Here is a 20,369-nt window from a genome sequence, read left to right on the forward strand (position 1 = left end):
ACTCCCATTACTCAGCAGCAGAGTGCAGCCTGGAACGGCCATCATTTCTCCAGACTAACCTGAGAGTCTTTTGTGTGACCTGGAGGAGGTCTTAGTCCCATTCTGGTGCTTCTTTTCCAACGTCTGTGACGGCAGCGACGCTGATGATGATGATGGTGATGATGAAGGCATAGCGCCTGATCGGTTAGAGGGCGAGGGTGACGGGGAGGGTTTTCGGTCCTGCGGGGAGGGAGAGGGCGTGGACGACGGCCGTCTGTCCAGCGGAGAGCGCGCTAGCGAGGATGGAGGGGTGGCGGAGTGCGGCGTGGACGGCCCGCCGGCGCTGCGACCGTTCACCAGCTTCTCGCTGGAGCGTTGGGAGGCCGGGGGAGCGAGGGATGAGGGTTTGAGGGAGGAGGGGGAGGCAGAGGAGGAAGCGGTGAGGCGCACGTGTGATGCGGAGTCGGCTCGGCTGAGGCATGGCATCTTCTCCAGGCTTACGACTGGAACTGTTACACTGGGGGAGAAGAGTAGACGAGGTGTCAGAAGAGTGTGTGACTAAATAAATGCTTTGTAAGAAGAAGTGTGCAGACAAAAAAACCATGAACCCACCATGTCTTGTTCCGTGCTCCCTTTGGCGGATAGACAGCAAGTGGCGCCTTGCTGAAGCGGGAATGAGGGTAATCTTTAGGAACCCTGAAGGGGAGCGTGTCCCCAGGACTGGGGGCCACAGCGGGGGCCACTGCAGGTGCTTTGGGCTTCATGGGGACCAGGGGGCTCCTGGAGGGGATGGGGGAGCCGTGGCGTTTTTCTGAAACAGGTTACAACAGATATGGAGATGAAGTGTCTGTGAATATTCTCATTCATCCAGGTTGTCGTTATCTCTGGGCAACAAATTGAATCGAAGGCAACTGGACGTGTATTTTTCTCCACTGTTTGTCAGACTGGAGAGGACTAGTCAGACTGATGCGTTACGAACTGATGAAGCCCATTGGACAAGAGGCGAAACGTCTTCCTAGACAAATACAAGTCCAGTTGCCTTCGATTCAATTTGTTGCCCAGAGATATGGAGATGAAGATCTGTAAGCCATACAAGGTCACACAGATGCATGACACTCAGAAAAAAAAAAAAAATTCAACAGATCAAAAAGACAATCATGCCTTTCTGGGGGGTAGTGTATCTGATTTGCATCCGAGTTCTAGTTCTGAGTTTACTGCAGAGTGGTATTTACACCAAGTTGTTGTTTTTTTCACACTGCTTGGTTGCCAGATGGTTGTGTTGTAACACAAGAGACAGCAAATTTATGCCAGAAGAACTTTATTTTTTTGCAAAAAACAATGAAGTATTTACAAATCATTTAAGTGTACTTTTCTCTAATTAGCAGCTTCCACGAGACCATCTGAAGTGTCCTTGTGTGATGAACTTCACCAATCTGTTACGATGCGAAGTTCAAACAGGAGCCAACAGTTATAAATACCTTTTGACCCAGATCTGATCAGAATACACAAGTGAAAAGGATGCTGAGATACAGACGGAAACGTGAAGGGGAATAAATCACAGAGCTGTGGGGACTGGGAGGGAGGCGGAGAGGAGAGGAGCTCACACTTACGGTTTTTGCTATGCATGTCTTTATGAGAGAAGGGTGGGGAGGGAACGGAGGGGCTCGGGGGGGTCAGAGGGTGGTCCGGGGGTTGTCTGTCTCTCTCTGTCTGTCTCACGGGGAAACTACACCCCAGCTACCTGAATAGAAAACACAGGGGTGAAGACATCATCAACACAGAGAAACAAGTCGGGGAGAACACAGTGCAGTCAAAGTAATTATTTTGCCATGCTGTGTTGCTAATCATGAGAATACAAATTAAGGTGTAATATCCATCTATGTTTCAAGTCACCTGCTGCATCAGGAGCTAAACAACCAGCATCTGCAAGATCTAACAAGATTACACTGACGGATAAAGTTGGTGAAATGCAGCTGTTGATTTTGGGATGAAACTGGCCGTTGGGGTTAGCTGAATTTCGTGTCTCCTGATAAGAGGCCAATCTGAAACTGCAGCAGTGAAATGTATACATATTCAGTCTATCTCAGCTCCGGAAGCTCAGGTAGAAAATATAGACTCAATTTAAAAGTTACAAACAGTGTACAGCATATTTTTGATACAAAAAAAAACTGTATGCAACAACAAGTAATATACAACACCTGCACATACTGTATACAGAGCCAGGATTACACAGGCTGATAGTCAAAACTCAGTGTTCACAAACATATTTCCACCGTCCCCGCCTTATAATACTTGACAGTGTGATTTGCTAAGCCCCAAATCATAATATACATTAAGGCACTTTACAGGTAAAGGTCAAGAGATTACTTTATTATAGAGAGAAACTCAACAATCCCTACAAATAGCAATCACTTAGCACCAGGGGGGAGGACAAACTCCCTTTTAACAGGTAGGAGCCTCCAAGGGAACCAGGCTCAGGGTGGGTGATCATCTCCAGATAGGTTTGAGAAGAGAAAGAGAGGGTGGGAGAGGAGGAGGAGGAGGAGGAGGAGGAGGGGGAGGAGGAGGAGGAGAGAGACTTTGAACAGCTTATACTGTTGACTGTAAATTGTAACAGTGAGAATAATAACAGTCACTCCCATAGGTAATTGTGTTCTTGCACAGCTGTTAATTGTTATGGAATAAATAATACTAATGCACGCACAGTAATACTGATGCATCAAAAGTACATCCAAATTTGTGCATATTAAAGTTCTACAGAAACCCGTAATGTAGTTTTAGAAAGAGTTTCCCATTTATAGATTAAACTGAGAGGCAGTTCTGATGTCACACTTAATACAGTAAGCAGCATTAGGGATTGTATAGGACATGCATGTATGTGTGTCACAAGGCTGTACCATCCTGTTAATGAGTGTAGTAGTGAAGAAGCTGTTAGCAGCAGCACGTTTGAATAACAGAGCTGTGTGGAGCGTGTGTGTGTGTGTGTGTGTGTGTGTTTTCTCACAGTGCATGAGTGCACATGAAAGTGTGCTGCAGGTGACTGAGGGAGAGTGTGTTTACAATGTGTACAAAGTGTGTCTGTGTGTACTGAGGAGATTAGCCACTGCATGCAGAAGTATAATAGGTGTGTGTGTGTGTGTGTGTGTGTGTGTGGGTATGACACCACATGCTGAATCTACTATATATGGTGCAAGTGTCTGTTTTTGACCACGGTGTGGGCTGTATGCACAGCAGAGTGTGAACATCTCCGTGTGCAGTATGTATACAATAATGCTATGCAAGAGGATAATTTGTGTATGTGAGCATGTGTGGCAGGTGTGTAAATAGGCCAGTGGTAGCAGAGGACCGGGGAGGCAGCTGTATTCAGAGCAGAAAGGATCAAAGTCCACAGCCACATTCACAGGTATGCAGTGAAAACAGTACACACATTTCACACAATAAATCACATTAATTCACACAGGCACACGCAGCATTTTACTGAACTCTCCTGTTCAGTTGTGCAGCTGCACAGCAGAAATGAACATGCAAATTTTATTTTTCTAAAATTTCCAGGCAGGAACAGGATGAATAATAAAATTCAAGAGAAATAGGATATTGCATGTGTCCTTGTGGTTAGGGGAAATACACCATGTCTTTGTGACTTTGTGGGCACAACTTGACCAATTGCTCGCGCTCTTTTACTGTACATGTTTTCTCTCCTGTTCATTTATGGATTCAAGATGAAACATTTCATTGAAAACTAAATCTAAATAAAAGGAATAATTACAATTTGAGTAAAAAAAAAAAAAAAGAATTTCTGCAGTTAAGTTAAATTACTCATTGGACTTGTTTTAGTTTTATTACAGTTAAATTAAAACACAATTCTTGGCCAACAAAAATGATTTATCCATTCAAAGCTAAGTCTATCTCTCTGTGCAATGAGACGTAATTAATGATTAACTTAATTTCTCCCCTAAACAGACAGATATATTGTGTTATGATACAGAACTCATCCAGTGAGTAGGGAGCCGGTTGGGAACTAACCGTACTGATTTACAATACATGGACGAATGCCCAGGCAAGGTCACTAAACCACTCAACCACAAGGGCACCCTCACTACTATGCTCTCCTGCCTGCCTGTCGTTATGGCAATGCTGAGAGCCCAGCTGGCTGCCAATTGGCTGCTGACTCATCCTGTGGGCGGGGCTATGGCTGGGTGAGGAAGTGGAGGCTCTCAAGAGCTCAGCTGGGTTTGTTTACATTGAGAGAGCAGCGGGGGACATAGGAAGAGAGAGATGTGTGAGAAAATTATAAGAGACGCCTATGAGCATTCGCAGACACACAAGTCTGAGTAAAAAAAAACAACCCAATAACAGTTAAAGCGACACTATACTGGAAGTAATGGAGCAGTGGCCTTCACCCAGTATACACTATTCCCAAAGCAGGAACACAGAGCTATGCAACTGGGATGCCTTGTGGAGGGGCCCTGGTCCTAAAGCAGTTTGCCACAGAAAAGTTAAGGCAGTGTTTTTCAACCTTGGGGTCGAGAGACCCCACGTAGGTTCGCCTGGAATGGGCTTTATGCACAGCTCCACTACTTCCTGAAATAAGCCAGCTCCTTTATTTCCTTTCTTATATTATTGGACCATCTGATTAATCCAGGTGTGTTTGACCTCACAACAATGGTCAGGCATTTACCAATGAGTTAAGGCATTTACAGTAACTCATTCATTCATTCATTTTCTACAGTAACTCTAATCATTAAAATCTATCAAAATAGGAGGGAATAAGCAGATTATAATAATGTATAGATATAACACATTAAAAACCCCTTAAACACAGAGCAAAGACTGGTAACAGCAGCTCACTGTTGCAGAACGTTTCCATGGGCTCTGTATGGGATCTCTTGTGTGTCCATATGAAACACCAGGCCTGCTTACTCACCAGTTCAGTAAATGAGCCTTCAGCTACCACCTGTTTAAAGTGAAATTCCGGCGTAAGTGTAAACCATGGTCAAACACACCGTAACACCGAGTTAGACCCCCCCTCGAGAGATCAATTTGCCCGACCGCTACATTCACGAGATCCACCAACTTCAGCAAATACCGCAATATCGCCACACACGGCGCTGTCCGGATCCACTGTCTGACCGCAACCAAAACGCCACCATTTGCCCAAAATAATGCTCAGAACTGCACCAAATGTCATCAATAGTACACACAGGGTCCCAGCACGTAGTACGAGTTGTCAAACATCTGCTAGCTTTGCCTGTTTTCTTTAGCAAGGAGATGCAACTCAACTCACCTACTTCTCCTCCGGGAGCGGCTCGTTGGTGAGGAAGCCCTGACGAGTCGATCACCGAGTGCACCGGAGTTCCGCAGCTCTTAAAAATGCTCATTTGCGCCTATATCGTGGCCAGCACTCGATAATAATAGTTATAAAGTGATATGCAAGATAAAAAATAAAAAAACTCTGATTGTATTTCCATGAGGTAATTGTTGATTGAGCTGCGGAACTCCGGTGCACTCGGTGATCGACTCGTCAGGGCTTCCTCACCAACGAGCCGCTCCCGGAGGAGAAGTAGGTGAGTTGAGTTGCATCTCCTTGCTAAAGAAAACAGGCAAAGCTAGCAGATGTTTGACAACTCGCACTACGTGCTGGGACCCTGGGTGTACTATTGATGACATTTGGTGCAGTTCTGAGCATTATTTTGGGCAAATGGTGGCGTTTTGGTTGCGGTCAGACAGTGGATCCGGACAGCGCCGTGTGTGGCGATATTGCGGTATTTGCTGAAGTTGGTGGATCTCGTGAATGTAGCGGTCGGGCAAATTGATCTCTCGAGGGGGGGTCTAACTCGGTGTTACGGTGTGTTTGACCATGGTTTACACTTACGCCGGAATTTCACTTTAAGTATCTTCTCCTACATTCCTGCAATATGTCACGTCAGAGCTAATTTCATGCCTTACACATTAAGAAAAGAGCAAAGAGAACTACCTCTGATGTATAGTAGCTGCTGGCAGTTTAATTGGCCCCGCTAATGGTTCACACACAACTAAGCTGCAATAACAATAATAACGCAACAACAGAATAAGCAGCATCGCCAACTAGAGCTTTTGTGGTTAATGGCAAAACCTTCTAACAACAGAAACATCATGGGAAAAGAACAATTACACCACAGCCTTAGCGCACACGCTTTTTACAGCAACAACAAACTGGAGATGCTGACACGCGGAGCAGCCCATACACTTGTTAAGTTAGTGGAATGAAACTGAATAGAGGGCTGAAGGGTTTTTTTTTTGACCTGCCTCAGACCTCAATTAATCCACCACTACAGAGAAAAGTTGGAAGGCGAGCGGCGAGAGAGAGAGACAGACACTCCCACCAACAGCAACAACATGACCCTTTCATCATGCGCTCCACTTACTCACACACAGCAGGCCACTAGCAAGGGAGAGGTTAGGAGAGACGAGCCGAGAAGCATGGAGGGAGGAAATCGTAGGAGATGAGAGAACTGGAAGGAATCCGCTGAAATATCTGAGCATGCCGCGGAGAGCTGATTTACAGAAACAAAGTGTGACACGTCGCACACACAGGAAAAGACATAAAAACCATCATGTTCTGGTTTGTCATGGTGTGTTCAGGGCCAGGCCTCTTGAATATGACATCGCAGAGTCAGGAAATCATATGGCCTATCCATAATAAGCTTTGAAGTTCATGCACAAACATTAAAAACTATTTCTTTCCACATTTCTTGCTCCTTGCAGAGAGCACAGTACTAACACTGCCACTGCGAGGGATTTATTTGATATCCCGCTGGGGCCCACTTATGCTAAGAATATAAAATACTATGCCTTACTCTATGGAAATTTAAATAAACAAATCCATTAAACCCAGCAAGTTTTCAATGTAAAACAAATCTTAACCTTTCGGAGCAGTAAACATAGCATATATTAAACCTCGATTTAAGTTATGACCACTCTTCTCCACACGCAGCAAAGCTAAGAAGCAAACTGGGCATGTATAACAAGGAGCCACTGACCCCTGAGGCAGCCAAACCCCCTACCTCCTCCTCCTCTGTGTGTCGGTCTGTGCGAGTGTGTGCATGCCTGCATTTCTGTGTATGTAAAGGCCTAGTGCTGATCTGATGCACAGGTCAAGCATGAAAGCAGATCCCCGTGATGGATACGTGCACAAACACAAATACAGGGCCAGTGGGGTGAATAAAAAAAACGCTTCTCAGGGTCACAACATTTAAAGTAGTAAGTCCCCAGCAGGGAACAATGGCGCTTACACTTGCGAGGATACAACAGTGACTTGATGGGGATGTGCAACAATGGTAGGAAATGCATAAAACATCATAAGAATATCTTGACAGGGGCAGTTCCTAGAGGCAAACCCACTCAGCAGAGGTCAGGAGGAGCATATTTCATTTCATGACACAGACTCGGTGGCCGCACAGAGCGTCATATTCAAGAATGAAGTCCATGAATCATCTACAGCAGAGGGGAGGTACGACTTCTAGGCCACTGCACGGCCATTAAAATGATCCTAACCATAAAAGTGTATGATGAAACAAGATGAAAACAATTCAGTGCAACTTTTTCTACTAGTCAGCATGTGACTTGGCCTGCTGGTCCACTACAATGACTGCTTGTCATGCTGTGGCCTGAGGACTGTTTTGTTTTATGGTGGGGGGGAGGTGGCTCTCAGGAGGATTCCCACTGCTGAATGTGTGTGAATGTGTGTGAATGTGTGTGTGTGTTTTAGACTTGTTGTTACCCAACTTTGTGTGCGTGTCAGAAAGCAGAAATGCTGCCAACAAAGAGGAGGACGAGAGGGAGGTGGGGAGGGGGCAAAAAGTAGGGACAAAACAACAGTGGCTGCCAGAGAGAGAGAGAGAGAGAGTGTGTGTGTGTGTGTCTCACAATACCACTGACCTCTTTCTGCTGAGAAACAGAAAGTGAGAATGTGCGTGCATGCAACTCCTCTGGCCTATCTCCTCTCAGGAAGAAGTGTGCGCGCTCGTGTGTGTCTGTGTGTGTCAGTGTGTGTGTGTGTGTGTTCATTAGGCGTGATCATGTGTCCATCCGTCTCCCCCCCTCTCCCTCGCCTGCCCCGCTCAAACAGACGGCTCAGGCTGGTGCACGTGCCGCCAACAGAAGGAAGCAGCAGCTCGCGGGCAGCAGTGTAGCCTGCTCAGTGGAGCCACAAGACAATCAAAAACAAACAAGAGGTAGACGAGCAGAGGAGAGGACCAATCAGAGCCGAGTTCTCCTGTGTTACCGTGTCAACAACAAACACTCTTAAAGATGAATGAACACCGCAGAGTTCTCACACATTTTCAATCCACACTTATGCTTATTACCGTACTTGTATTTTTTGACATGTAATGTAACAGATGCCAGCTAAAATAAGTTTCACAGCTGAAGATAACCGTCTCCATAGCAACAAATATCACATTTTATGAAACTGTGGTAGCAAAGATGTGTAAAAAAAAAAAAAGCACATACAGCTTAGTAGCATGTGTAGGCCACTGACTTTTTAGACTCTACAGCAACTTTCCCTGTTCAACATTTTCCGACCCTGCATAAAAACTGAGCAGCAAAGTAGTGCCTTCGCAGCCGAGGATTTAACATCTGTGTGTATCCTTTCAGATCTTGAATCAGCCCATCAAGTCTGTCAAATCTTGCGTTTTCTTGCACGTCTTTTAAGAGGAACGGAGCTGCTCAGAAAGAGAAATCGGCCTACATTCAAAGCGGTGCAGAATTATCTTAAGAGCAGAGATCGCCTCTTTCATATACTTATTAAATGGATAAAAAGGCCAGTGCACAATGCTACATCTTGTTGATTATTCTGTAAATTATTTAGTGTTTTCCAGCTCTTATGAGACTGCTGGGTATTTGAGAGCATAACCATGTGGTATGTTTTTTCATGTGGGCGATGAGAAGTTTATGTTTTTAATTGACTTGCAGGAATAAATAGAAATTATAATACTGTTCTAATTAACTGTGTGTGCAGGAGCATGTTTGCTCTGTACCACACCTCAAGGCTTGTGTCTGTGTGTGTGTGTGTGTCTTTCTTGAGTCTATGACTGTGCCCTGAGGGGTGGCTGTGTGTGTGTCTTACCATAGTGTGTGAGTATGCCCTGAGGAGTGACCACCTTACTGCAGACATGGCAGACAACAAGAGAAAAATCCTCCAGTGCTGGAAACTGGCTGTAGATAATCATCTCTGAAACAGACATGAAGAGCAGAGACCACAGTTTAGAAAAAACAAATCCAGCTGAGGAAACATAATTCTGGAGGAGACACACAGAGACAGAACAATCATGATTAGAGATGAATACAGCAGCAGATTTACACAAATGGGAAAGCCTTCCTTTCCAGTACAGAGAAGTAATATGGTTGTGGATTCATAATGGCAAATCTCCTACTGCTATAGGTGAGCAATCATTGGATTATCACTTTTCTGTCATTTTAAGAGATACAGGCTGCAGTTCATGTTCATTCACCTGTAGGTCTTCATCATAAGTATTTCTCAAGGGCTCCTACAGTTTAGTGGCATTTTCATTAACAATGTATCTCCAAATTTCATTCCTAATTGTTTGCATCATAAAATGTTAGAAAGGTGAACAATTGCCATCACAATTTAATGAAGTCAATGTGAGGTTGTCATACTGTGTATCTAGATTTGCCCAGTTAACCGTAGTGTTATATTAGTTACACATATTTTCCACGTATGTGAGCTAGTGAGGGTCCGTTGGGGTCTGAGTGACAGACGCAGATGTCTGTTAACCGTCCACTTTATACTACAAAGACCTGAAATCCATGTGCAGATTCCACGTGGACTTAACACCGGGATAACAACTACATGTCTCTGGGGTCTACAGCGTGTTTGCATGATTGAGGCTGAAAAATATAAAATTCAAAAGGTATTCAGTTTATCATCACACTAGACAAAAAACAGCAACAATATTGCATTAGAAAAACAAAACTGAAACTTGGAAAGCTGTTGGTCTTTTTGCTTGAAAAATGAATCTAACGTATAAAAAATATTTTTCTACTGATTGAATAATTGATCCACTGACTTTTTCAACTATATATTTATTAATGTATTCTCAAAAGTACACAGAGAACTAGGAGATTCAGTGGCATGGTGGTCATTATTATCATTTAGCTTTAGAGCTGGCGCAGGTTCTAAAACACGTCGCGTGTCACTGATAAAACATACATAGTATCATTACTAACCAAGGGGGCAGTTGTCGGTCTGAGAAGTGAAGCTCACTTCCGCGTTCAAAAAGCTGCAATCCCCTCGGCTGTCGCTGGGGGCTGGCTCCAGAAGGGAGCAACTCCAACTGAGCCCCATGTTAAAATAGCCGATTTTACAGCTTAAAAAAACATATTTACAGCCTGGTACATTTCATTTTTTTGGTCTCAACCGATAGTTTCTACCCCCGCACACACTCTGAGGGGGGTGAATTTTTTTTAAACTCTACCGTTTTACTATTATTAGGTTTAAAGTTCTGGCCAATTAGGGCGCAGAACCGTTGAATGACAGGTCCGGAGGCCGCTGCTTCGAGGCCAGTGGGCGGGCTCTCGGCCGGCCAACGGCCGCACCGCTCCAAATATGGCAAGTAGAATCCAACATGGCGCGGTTCAAACCCCCGTAGTAGCGGCACAAAACAGACTCCCCCAAACCAATGGGTGACGTCACGGACGCTACGTCCATTCTTTTTACAGTCTATGTTACTAACACATACATCACATATGTAACTATTATTACCAGCAAAAACCCACAATTCACACACAGTGTGCTAGCAAGCTGCATGCAGCTACAGTACATAATGCCTACAAGAGATGCCTCACCTACACAACAGAATTTGAAGATTTATACAAATATTGAAAACAAAAACAAATATGTCCAATGGAAAACAGCTATTATCTCTTTTGGCTAAGCTTTAAGAACCTAATCTTCCTGTACCCAAACAAGCTCTGCTGACAGAAATCACAGCACTTATTAGCACAGGGCTTACGCCAGACGCACTGAAGGGGGGTCGGATGTGTGTGGATGTGTGTGTTGGTGAGAGCTCGTGTGGAAAAAACAAATAAATAAAGAAATATATCGGAGAATGTGTGGGTGTCTCTCAGTGCACGGGTCCATGTCGTTGTGACCTTACATTGCTGGCGAACTTGCCGTCATCTGGAAAGCTAAACAGCGCGGCAGTCATGCGTAGTGTCCATGAGAGTCGTGTGCGTGTTTGTGTGTGTGTGGAGCAGGAAAAGGATATGCTCAGTCACTCAAGGTCAAACATATATATGTACACAGCATGTGTGTGATGCTACGAGTCCGTTTGTGGCCTGGTTTCATCACTCATGCATGAGGTCTTCAAGGCCTCATACATACTGAGCCTGTCAGGAGAAACTCCCCGACTTAAAGAGTTATGTTAATGGTGAGCGACGGTTACTGGTACAGTAAGTCATAATGAAACTGACTTGAAGCTAGGACTGTATCAACCAAAGCAGGGAAATAAAACTGAAATTATCATGAAATACAAGTAAGATCAAGTAACTCTGATTAGTGCTGCTACTGGGAAGGGCCCTCCTATCAGCGGCTGAGCAGCTGCACTGAAGCAGTTAACGTTAAGATGCTTTGCCAAATTCACCTTGTCAATATGGAAGAGGAGATTATTTCTCTCTCACTTTCCACTGCCATCATTTGTAGGCATGCTCCTGGATTAACGCCACAATCCCAACTCTCCAATTCCCATGTTTGCCGATCAAAAAAAAAAAAAAAAGCCCAGCTTTCCTTCACTAGCAAACAAACAGTGGTGTTTGTTTTTGAGGCTTAACTGAAGGTGGTGCGATCCTGGCTATGATAATACAAACACAAATGGAAAGGTGTGGCTACTTTTTTTTCTTTCTTTCGCACTATCATAACAGTTAAACGTGTATTTCTCAAGTGGTAAGGATTATTAACTTTGTAAAGCAGGCAATTAAACAGAGGCTGGAAACAACTGTTGACAGCTTCACTCTGCCTGCCAAGTGGTTTCAGTTCAAAGAGCTGATCAGCATCACCGCAGTTTGTGTCTTTCCTGTCTTCGCCCTCTGAGGAAATGAGCACATTTTCTTAAATAATAAGCTATCAACAAGAGTCCAGCCAAAAAAAAAAAAAAAAAAAAAGGCAAATCCCAACGTTTACAGTAACAGAAAAGGACTCAAGTGGGAAAAGTCAAAAAAGGAGCAACAATGCAATTTCCTCTGCATCTGCCAAGCCAAATGCAAACAACGTGCGTACTGCATTGCTTATTTCTGCAGCCTGAATTTTGTGTGTGTGTGTGCAACTGTGTGTACGGTATGTGTGCTCATCTCAAGCCAACTGCCAGAGTCTGCCAAATGACTGACAGGCCAGAAAATGAACTACAAAAACAATCATTCACTGGTGAATAAGCATGTTTAGAGCTCCTAAAACAATCTAGCAATGGACACTGATTGCATTTAGAATAAGTAAATCAACCTCCCATTGGTGAATTAGTGTTTGGAGAGCAACCTAACTAAAATTGCTGGTTAACAAAAGAGTTTGACAGCAGCGTAAGGAGAACAGCACAGCGCTGGTGGTTGACCAAGACCAAAGTAATTATGCAACTGCTCCAAATTGACTGAGTAAATAACCTACAATCAATCAGCCTAGGGGGATATCTTGGAGCTAGGCATCACTTATCAATAATCATTGTGCTACTAAAGTACAGTTCCAGGGGGAGGGCACGGGCAGCGGCTTCAACTGCAGTTGTGTTTTTTGAACAGGCACACCACATAATTATTGGACCCACAGCAAATTGTGTGATAAAGTAAACAAGCTTACAACAACAGTGATTGGCTGGCAGTTAATGTTGCAGAACTCAGACTACAAACTCAACAAGTCTCTCCTTTGTTACTAAAAAAAAAAAAAAGTTAAGATAGAAATCTGGCTAGGATAAAGACACAGTGCCTGGTCTTAAAAGAGAGTCAGACCCAAAAGTAGCTCACTCAGGCTATTTTGTGAGTAAGTCTTTTTGCAAATGATGCAGTGAAAACAGCATGTCACAGGGAGAAACTGACCCAACGTGCTGAGTTATGATGAGGGATTCATTTATGTTTAAAGCTCCAAAACGATTGCCTGCTAAGAACAAATACTCAGTGCAATATAAAGTTTTGGTTCATGAAAGGTTTTTTCCTCGTAAAACATTCACATGGTCAGTTTTGCTGATCACCAGGTAGTAATTTTGGCTCCAGGCTGAAAAGTGAACTCCTTCCAGGGAAGCTATTACATGGCGTTTTGATTCAATTGCTTATTTTTTGTCATCTTGCTCTTTTTCCAAACTTCAATTCTAATAACACAGCAAGGTTTCTAAGCCAAGGGCAGAGCTGCAGAGCTAATTCATTATTTTATCAACAGTTTGGTCTATGTAAAAAAGAAAGAAATCCGCGAGGAGCTCAGTTTACCTTGACATAAGATTTCTGCTAATATCAAGTTGTTTGACTGCACTCCAGGCTTGACAGCTCTGGTGGCTAATTTTAGCTCAAACTATTTAAACGCAGACAACAGAAGCCCACTTACAAAATGACTAATTTTGAGTGGTCTGCGAGATAATGAGAGATTTTTCAAACCCTCATCAGAGGAAACAGCACATGCACTGCCAGCAGGATTGTGTCAAAGCCTGCACAATGTGGCATGTTCCCTTGTGCCCGACACATCCTGCAGTTCACTGCATTGAGCACATTTCTCAGACGTCTTTGTCAGACTGGTGTCTTAGGCCACACGCTGTCATCTCAAATGGCTGTTTGCAATGATACAATACAATTGAATACTGACTGAACCGTAATGAATAGCTAACATATCGGTGAGGATGCCACCGATTCCCATCACTTTTACACACTTTTATAGAGATTAGAGAATAGTAAACATGCAAATAGTGCGTCTGTCTATTTCTAGTGGGATGATGACAGTGGCTGCCAGTCAAGTCAGGCTAAATTTCTGCTGGTTGTCATCATCTCCTACTGTGTGGATGTGTGCGAGAGGGAGAGACACAGATACTAATCATGACCCACGCCACACATCAGCTACTGCCAACCAGCCAGGCCTCACCATCTGCGAATATGTGTGAGTAAAACATGTGGTATATGAATCTTCAGTGAGTCACGCTACTTTCTGCTCAATACAAATGTATAAATAAAGCTTTTAAGACGTGTTTCCTTGCGTGTTTATGAGGCTTTTAGGTGTCTGCGTGTGTGAGAAGGCCGAATGTAGTGTCATGTTGCCAGCAGATCAGCAATTCTGGAATTACTGCTTCAGTCTGGCTCTGAGAGAGGAAGACGAAGCATGTGTGAGTGTGTGCCTGTGTGTGTGTGTGTATGTGTGGGATGGGGGGTGAGGTTGGTATTTGACCGGTAAGAGAGTGAGAGAGTGAGAAGAGTTTCCCCGGCTCAGTGTGTTCCTACGAGGGCGGCGGCACGCTCAAACTTTCAGGGATGACTCAAGCGTGTTAGTGTGCACCGCGTGCTCCTGTGGGTATTTATACACGGTGAGGTATGGAGGAACTCCTCTGGCTCTGTCCCCCGGGTAGCTCAGTGGGGGGTGGAAGTACCCACTCACTGCTCTGGGGCATCCCACAGTTCCCTCTGCATACACTCGTACACGTAATACAAGTGGTATTCCTGAGCAAGAGCCCCGAGTGCAACTCAGCTAGCAGAGCAAATAAGACATATTGTAGCTGGCTACATAGGTTAAGTTCATTTGTAACAGGCTCTGAATTATGGCTGAAATATATCAACACCCTCTAGTACAAGCACTTCTCGTTGACTGCTGCGGATAATGTACCACTTAACTAAAAATATGTTACAGACACCTCAGATCCAACCCCTGGGAAATAGTTTTTACTCTGTATGTATGATGGAGGTAAAGAAAAGCACATTTTCTTTTCACAATGACTTTGGCAGTGCTGGGTTTTAAGCTTTCCTTTTAACCAGCAGACAACTGACGCAGCATCGAGATGCTTCTTCACCACTGATGTCGTCCTATTCATCCTAATATATCACCTGTCACTTGCTCCATCTTTTGTATATTATGTATTTAAAATATTTTTTGCCATCCCTGCCTTTACATGAGCATCTGATGCTGAACAACGAATGAATAGTGTTGACAAGAAATGAACTCTTAACTATTCAACATAATCAAAGAGATAGAGAGATTGATGGATACATGATGAAGGTCAATAAAAAACATTGTTATATAATAATCATACAATGATAATGACCAATTCTTGTCTTTTTTCAGTCAAAAATATGACTAAATACTTTACAAAAATACCTGTGGACATTTCAAGCAAGCAATCTGAATAGTCTTTTCATTTTTTTCAGAAACTATTATATATAATGGATTTCTTTTCAACAATGTTCTGACATTTTATACAGGTATTTATATGTCAGCACTGTTTTATGTTGTTCTTCACAGTACTGTAAATCTTATTTTTTTATGTTGAATGTTCATCTTTAGGAGGACCACTTGACAAGCCCTTAGGTTTTTTTTTTGTTTCTCCTGCACATTTGCTGTATCTATATTGTATGTTTTTTTTGTTGTCGTTGTTCTACTCTTTAATATGCTGTTTTACATATATATTTTTCATGTGCTAATAAAAAAAATGATTTTGACGCTATCAAATAAACATTTACGTTACAGACACATACAAAACAGGTTTTATTATTCCCTCTTTAAAAGCAGGTGTTTTTGCCTTAACCAAAATATGAATTTTTAAAAAACCATATGGTCATTTCTGTTATAGTAATGGTTAAAAACATCATGCCCTGGCTTCCTTAATGTTGCAAAGCATGTGCGATGAAACAATAACAAAACCACCACCTTGTGTTGTGTCTGTCATCCATTAAATAGAAAGGGGAGCAAGTTCCTCACCTTCTCTGCTGAGCTTCTCGGCGTCACCGAGGCAGTAAAGCTCCCTGTCGCTGTTATCCAAAGACGAGTCTGCGTCTGAATGAACGACAAGAGCCAACTTACTAAAAAAAACACAACAAACTTTAAGAGGAGAGGAGGAGGTGGAGGTGGAGTGGGAGGAGGGGGGCATGCGTGGAGCCATGCTGCCTGTGTGAGGGGCTGGCTATCTGACTAGCATTAGCCTGCTGCTAGCGCCCGAGCTGGCTTCCTCAATCAAGTGGAGCTGTCAAAGCTAACAAACTTACAGCTGCTGGACACAGTTGACGGTTATTGATCCCGCACGCGCCGACGGTTCAAAACTGTGCACGCGAACGGCACGCTCGTGCACGTCGTGCTGTCAAAGCAGCCCTGATAAATACTGCATTTTCGGTCGTAGTATATTTTTTGACAGTTACTTTGCTGCGCTTTGACAGACCCCTTTGCATGGTGGAGGGAGCTTTACTCAACTCAATCACAGACAGTTGGACCACGCACTTCCCGACAGTTTGTCCGCGAAAACAACAACGTTAGCGACGCGCGAACTTACTGTCAACAAAACGTAATTTAGCAGCACTGACGAAGGAAGACCAAGGCTCGCAGAGGAAGGTATCCGGACTTGGTATTTGGCGATCCAGTGTCGCCATTGCTCTTCCTTCTTGTTGCTTTGCGAGAGCCGTTTTTTTCTTTCCTCTCTCTCTCTCTCTCTCCTTCGCACGCAGCAGCCGAAAAAACGAAAGAACGAGATATGCTGACGTCGTGCTCGGCGGCCATCGGCTTAGTTCGGCAGCTGTCGGGGGTGGGGGTTGAGAGGCTGAGCCACGGAGAGAGACAGCGGACAGAGCTCTAACAGAGGGCAAAAGTTCACGTTGTTACATTAGAATTCATGTTATTTAAATCCAATAAAAGAAAACATAAACAATCTTGCTAATATAAACACAATATAAACGGCTATAGCTTACTGAATAAAGCAATTACTCGAGCAATGGTCAGGCTTCAAACAAGTTTATGTTTAGAGTTAGGCATCACTGAACATAGTTGTCAAAGCTGTGTTTTTTTTGAAGTTGCAATAATATTAATTTTATTTATTGAAAATGTCTAGATCCACCGCTGCTGTAGAGTAGTCCCCTAATCCTAAGAAGTTTCCATTTTTTAAATAAATAAAGTTAATTTAACCATGTGTCTATGTTTGTTGTGTGTTTAATTGGTCAGGCCTTGGTATAAATGATGCAGTGCATATTAAAAATCCAAAGGGCCTATGCTATAAAAAGATAGTGAAATGTGATGCCAAGAGTTATTTTTAAATGTAAATGAATAAATAATCATATTATGGTGTTAGTAGCTCAGATTATATTGTAAGGTCACAGCTGCAGGATTACTATCATTTTAAATGTGTGCGTGACAAAAACTTTTTATCTTGGTTATTTGGCTTCATTGAGGACCTAAAAACCTGAGGTATGTAGCAGCCTTGTGTGGGTGAGGTCAGAGGTCAGACACCACCGCAAACGAAAGCAACAGCTTCACACAGTGGCTCCACACAGCAAAAATAGATTTCCATTGTAGCCTACTTTGCATTTAGTTTTTTTTAAGCATCACAGTAACCATTGTCGGTTTATTACCTAAATGAACGGAAAATAGAGAAACCATTCAACCCACCTGGATTATCCCGTTCAGTCACTTTCACTGGAAGAAACTTGTTCATTGGTGCTTGGCCTCGGAGTGCCAGAGTAGGTCATCCCCATGGCACTACATTGACCTCTTGTGGCTGAAAGCACAACCTGCATTTCATGTGCAAACCAGCTGGATGGGGGTTTTGGTAACACACTCACAATCACATTATTTCTCCACTCCAGTTATAATAATACTGAATAAACAGGATACCGAAATCCAACCATTGTTTAACAGGTTTAACGCTGCAGGTCCATTGTGAAGTTGTATGTTAATTGTAGCCTATAAATTCATTAAACTGTCAGTTGTATGCCTCTGAATGCAGATGGTGACAACAGGTCAAGCCAAAAAAAAAGGCCACACAATTCTGTCTCAATCATACTGATGAGAGCAATAAACTGATGAAGGGTTAAATGGGATTAAACACTCGCAAATGTGAGTGCCAAATCCATCAGTGTTATAAAGCACAATCACTACTAAATGGTCCATTGCATACGGACCACACACACACAAATGGTTCTTTCTGTATTTCTTATAAACAGACACCACACACATCTCTATCATTTGTAACATCTGCCCTTCTCTCTCTCACACACACACACACACACACACACATGAACAAAGGAAAACTAAACCACGTGTTGGGTTTGTTTCCCACACAGTGATCACTGAGGTCATAGAACAAACCAGGAAACACAGAGTGGCATTTTCCTGTCTCTTCAAGGGTCATGATAATGGTTTTGGGTCACAGATGCCTCTCTGTCTTTTAAGGCTTTCCTTTTTTTTATACCTGCCTGAACAAAAAAGTCCAAAACAATCCAAATTCTTATATTTTTCTACTTCTCTGTAAAATCTTGCATTTCACACACATTTGCAGAAGGATAAAATGTTCACTTTGGAGATTCATGAATTCAATTTTATTGAAATAAAAAAAAGGCACATTGAAACTTGTCGTGTCACAGAGTGTATGTCTCTCTTCAGGCAGGTTAAATGCATAAGAATCATTGACAAATCATGTTGGATGATGATTACAAGAGTGTTGCAGCATAACCAGTACACCACACACAGCTGGGGTTAAATGAATTAGCAACACCATCCAACATACTTTCAACATTTCAACCATAAAAGCATAAGACAAAAGAGAAAAACAGAATAAAAAAAACTACTCAAACTAAACATCTATATGCAGTGAAAAAAGTGAAAAATAAAAAATAAAGAGGTCACGTAGTTTAAAAAACCTAACCCCAGCTCACTGCGTCTCATGAAAGATTCAAAAAAACTAGACAATCAAAAAATAGGACGGATTGGTTCAACAACAACAACAACAAGATAATTGATTTAACATCACATGAAGATTTGAGCAGGAAAAAGAAAATATTGCTTTGGCAGCACAGTTTCCAAATCACGGATGAAAACCAAAATTTAAAAGGAAGAGGTTACTAATATAATACATTCAACACCATACTAAAAGAGAAGTTTAAAAGAAGGACACAGGGATTTATCCTCTAACTGGTACTTTGGTAGACGCTAAATAAATCAAAGCCTTCAGAGGAATCAAAAGAGTTCAGACTTTGGCTGCACTCACACAGCGAAATTTTCCAGAACCAATTAAGTAGCCAACTCTCAATCAAGTGTTCTTTATGGTTTCAGACTCTCACAGTGCTTTGAAGGACATCACAAAAGTGTATTAAGCACCATAAGTGTGAACTGTGCATGTTATGATAAGGAACTTCTACAATTGAATGTGCAAACTGCCTCCCTGACATTTGGGTTAGAGGCCAAGCTTCAAAATGTAACTTATCTGCTTGTAAAGACCTTTTTTTTTAAAAAAAGGACCACCCATGAGAATGAAAGCTTTTATGGATTCACCTCAGCAATGTATTAAAAGAGGACATCTTGACACTCGTGTGGTAAATGAATTATCCTGGTTTAACCTTATGTGCACATTTCTAAACCTGATAACCACCACTAGGGGGCAAATGGACTCAATGCGAGAATGAATGAATATCTGAGTGCATCCTCTCTGGATGCACAAGTGCTTTTTATCTAGGAAATATACAATATGTGCATACAATTATATTTAACACTGAGGCAAATGTATGACTAAATCTTACAGCCTTTGTGAAATGTAGGCAATATTTGTCAGTGAATGCAAATATTGGTGACAGCTTATAGATTATTATATCATTCCTCCTAGTTAATAATATTAGCCTCTGTGTAACCCTGAAGACCTTGATCACATTGTCCTTCCTGCAACAGATGTTGAAAATGTAAATCTAGCTCGGAGTGCTTGGTTTTTTACTGCCACAGACACAGAGATGAGTTCAAAGTACCTTACATTCATCATAATGAAATGAAGCATCATAACTGCATGGCATTCTCAAATGGACACAGAAATAAGAACAGCTCTCTTCATTACCACAAGGCACAAAGCTGTTGCTATAAAGCTAATGACATTTGGTCGCTGTCTGTGCGTGTATCTCCTGCGAAAGCAAAAAGAACCCTCTCGGAGTATTTGCAAAAGGCTGTTATTTACTGCTGTTATTGAAATACTAATTGCATTTGTGTTGCTATAGTATGTGGTAAAAATGAAGGCACATGTAAAGACATTAAAGGTGCTATAAGTAAGTATTTGCTATAGTATAGCCAATGGTAGCATTTACAGCAATTTACTAAACATACACAACACAATACATGGATTTGTTTGACAAAGCGATGCTGTCAAAACGGTTTATTTATTTTTAAATTATGTTGAATGTTTGAAACCAAAATACTTACATATAGC

At 42.5% G+C, this 20,369-nt stretch overlaps 1 protein-coding gene across 2 annotated transcripts in view; it reads right to left on the bottom strand.

Moving 5' to 3' along the window:
* Positions 1 to 16,698, bottom strand: part of atxn7l1 (ataxin 7-like 1) — a 28,712-nt gene extending 12,014 nt beyond the window's left edge. The window contains exons 1-5 of one of the 2 annotated variants that reach the window (XM_085768804.1): positions 16,467 to 16,698; positions 15,902 to 15,976; positions 9,086 to 9,190; positions 592 to 790; positions 60 to 496 (exon numbers count right to left, since the gene is read on the bottom strand). In XM_085768804.1, coding sequence (XP_085624930.1) covers positions 60 to 496; positions 592 to 790; positions 9,086 to 9,190; positions 15,902 to 15,976; positions 16,467 to 16,563 — 913 coding nt within the window. In that variant the 5' untranslated portion in view covers positions 16,564 to 16,698. Of the gene's footprint in view, positions 1 to 59; positions 497 to 591; positions 791 to 1,589; positions 1,721 to 9,085; positions 9,191 to 15,901; positions 15,977 to 16,466 lie in introns of those variants that run through there. The other variant, XM_085768805.1, reaches the window with a different exon arrangement.
* Between the last annotated feature and the right edge of the window lie 3,671 nt (positions 16,699 to 20,369).

Source organism: Trachurus japonicus, chromosome 23 (genome assembly GCF_045865225.1).
Source record: "Trachurus japonicus isolate A0001 chromosome 23, Traja_1.0".
Lineage (NCBI taxonomy): Eukaryota > Metazoa > Chordata > Actinopteri > Carangiformes > Carangidae > Trachurus > Trachurus japonicus.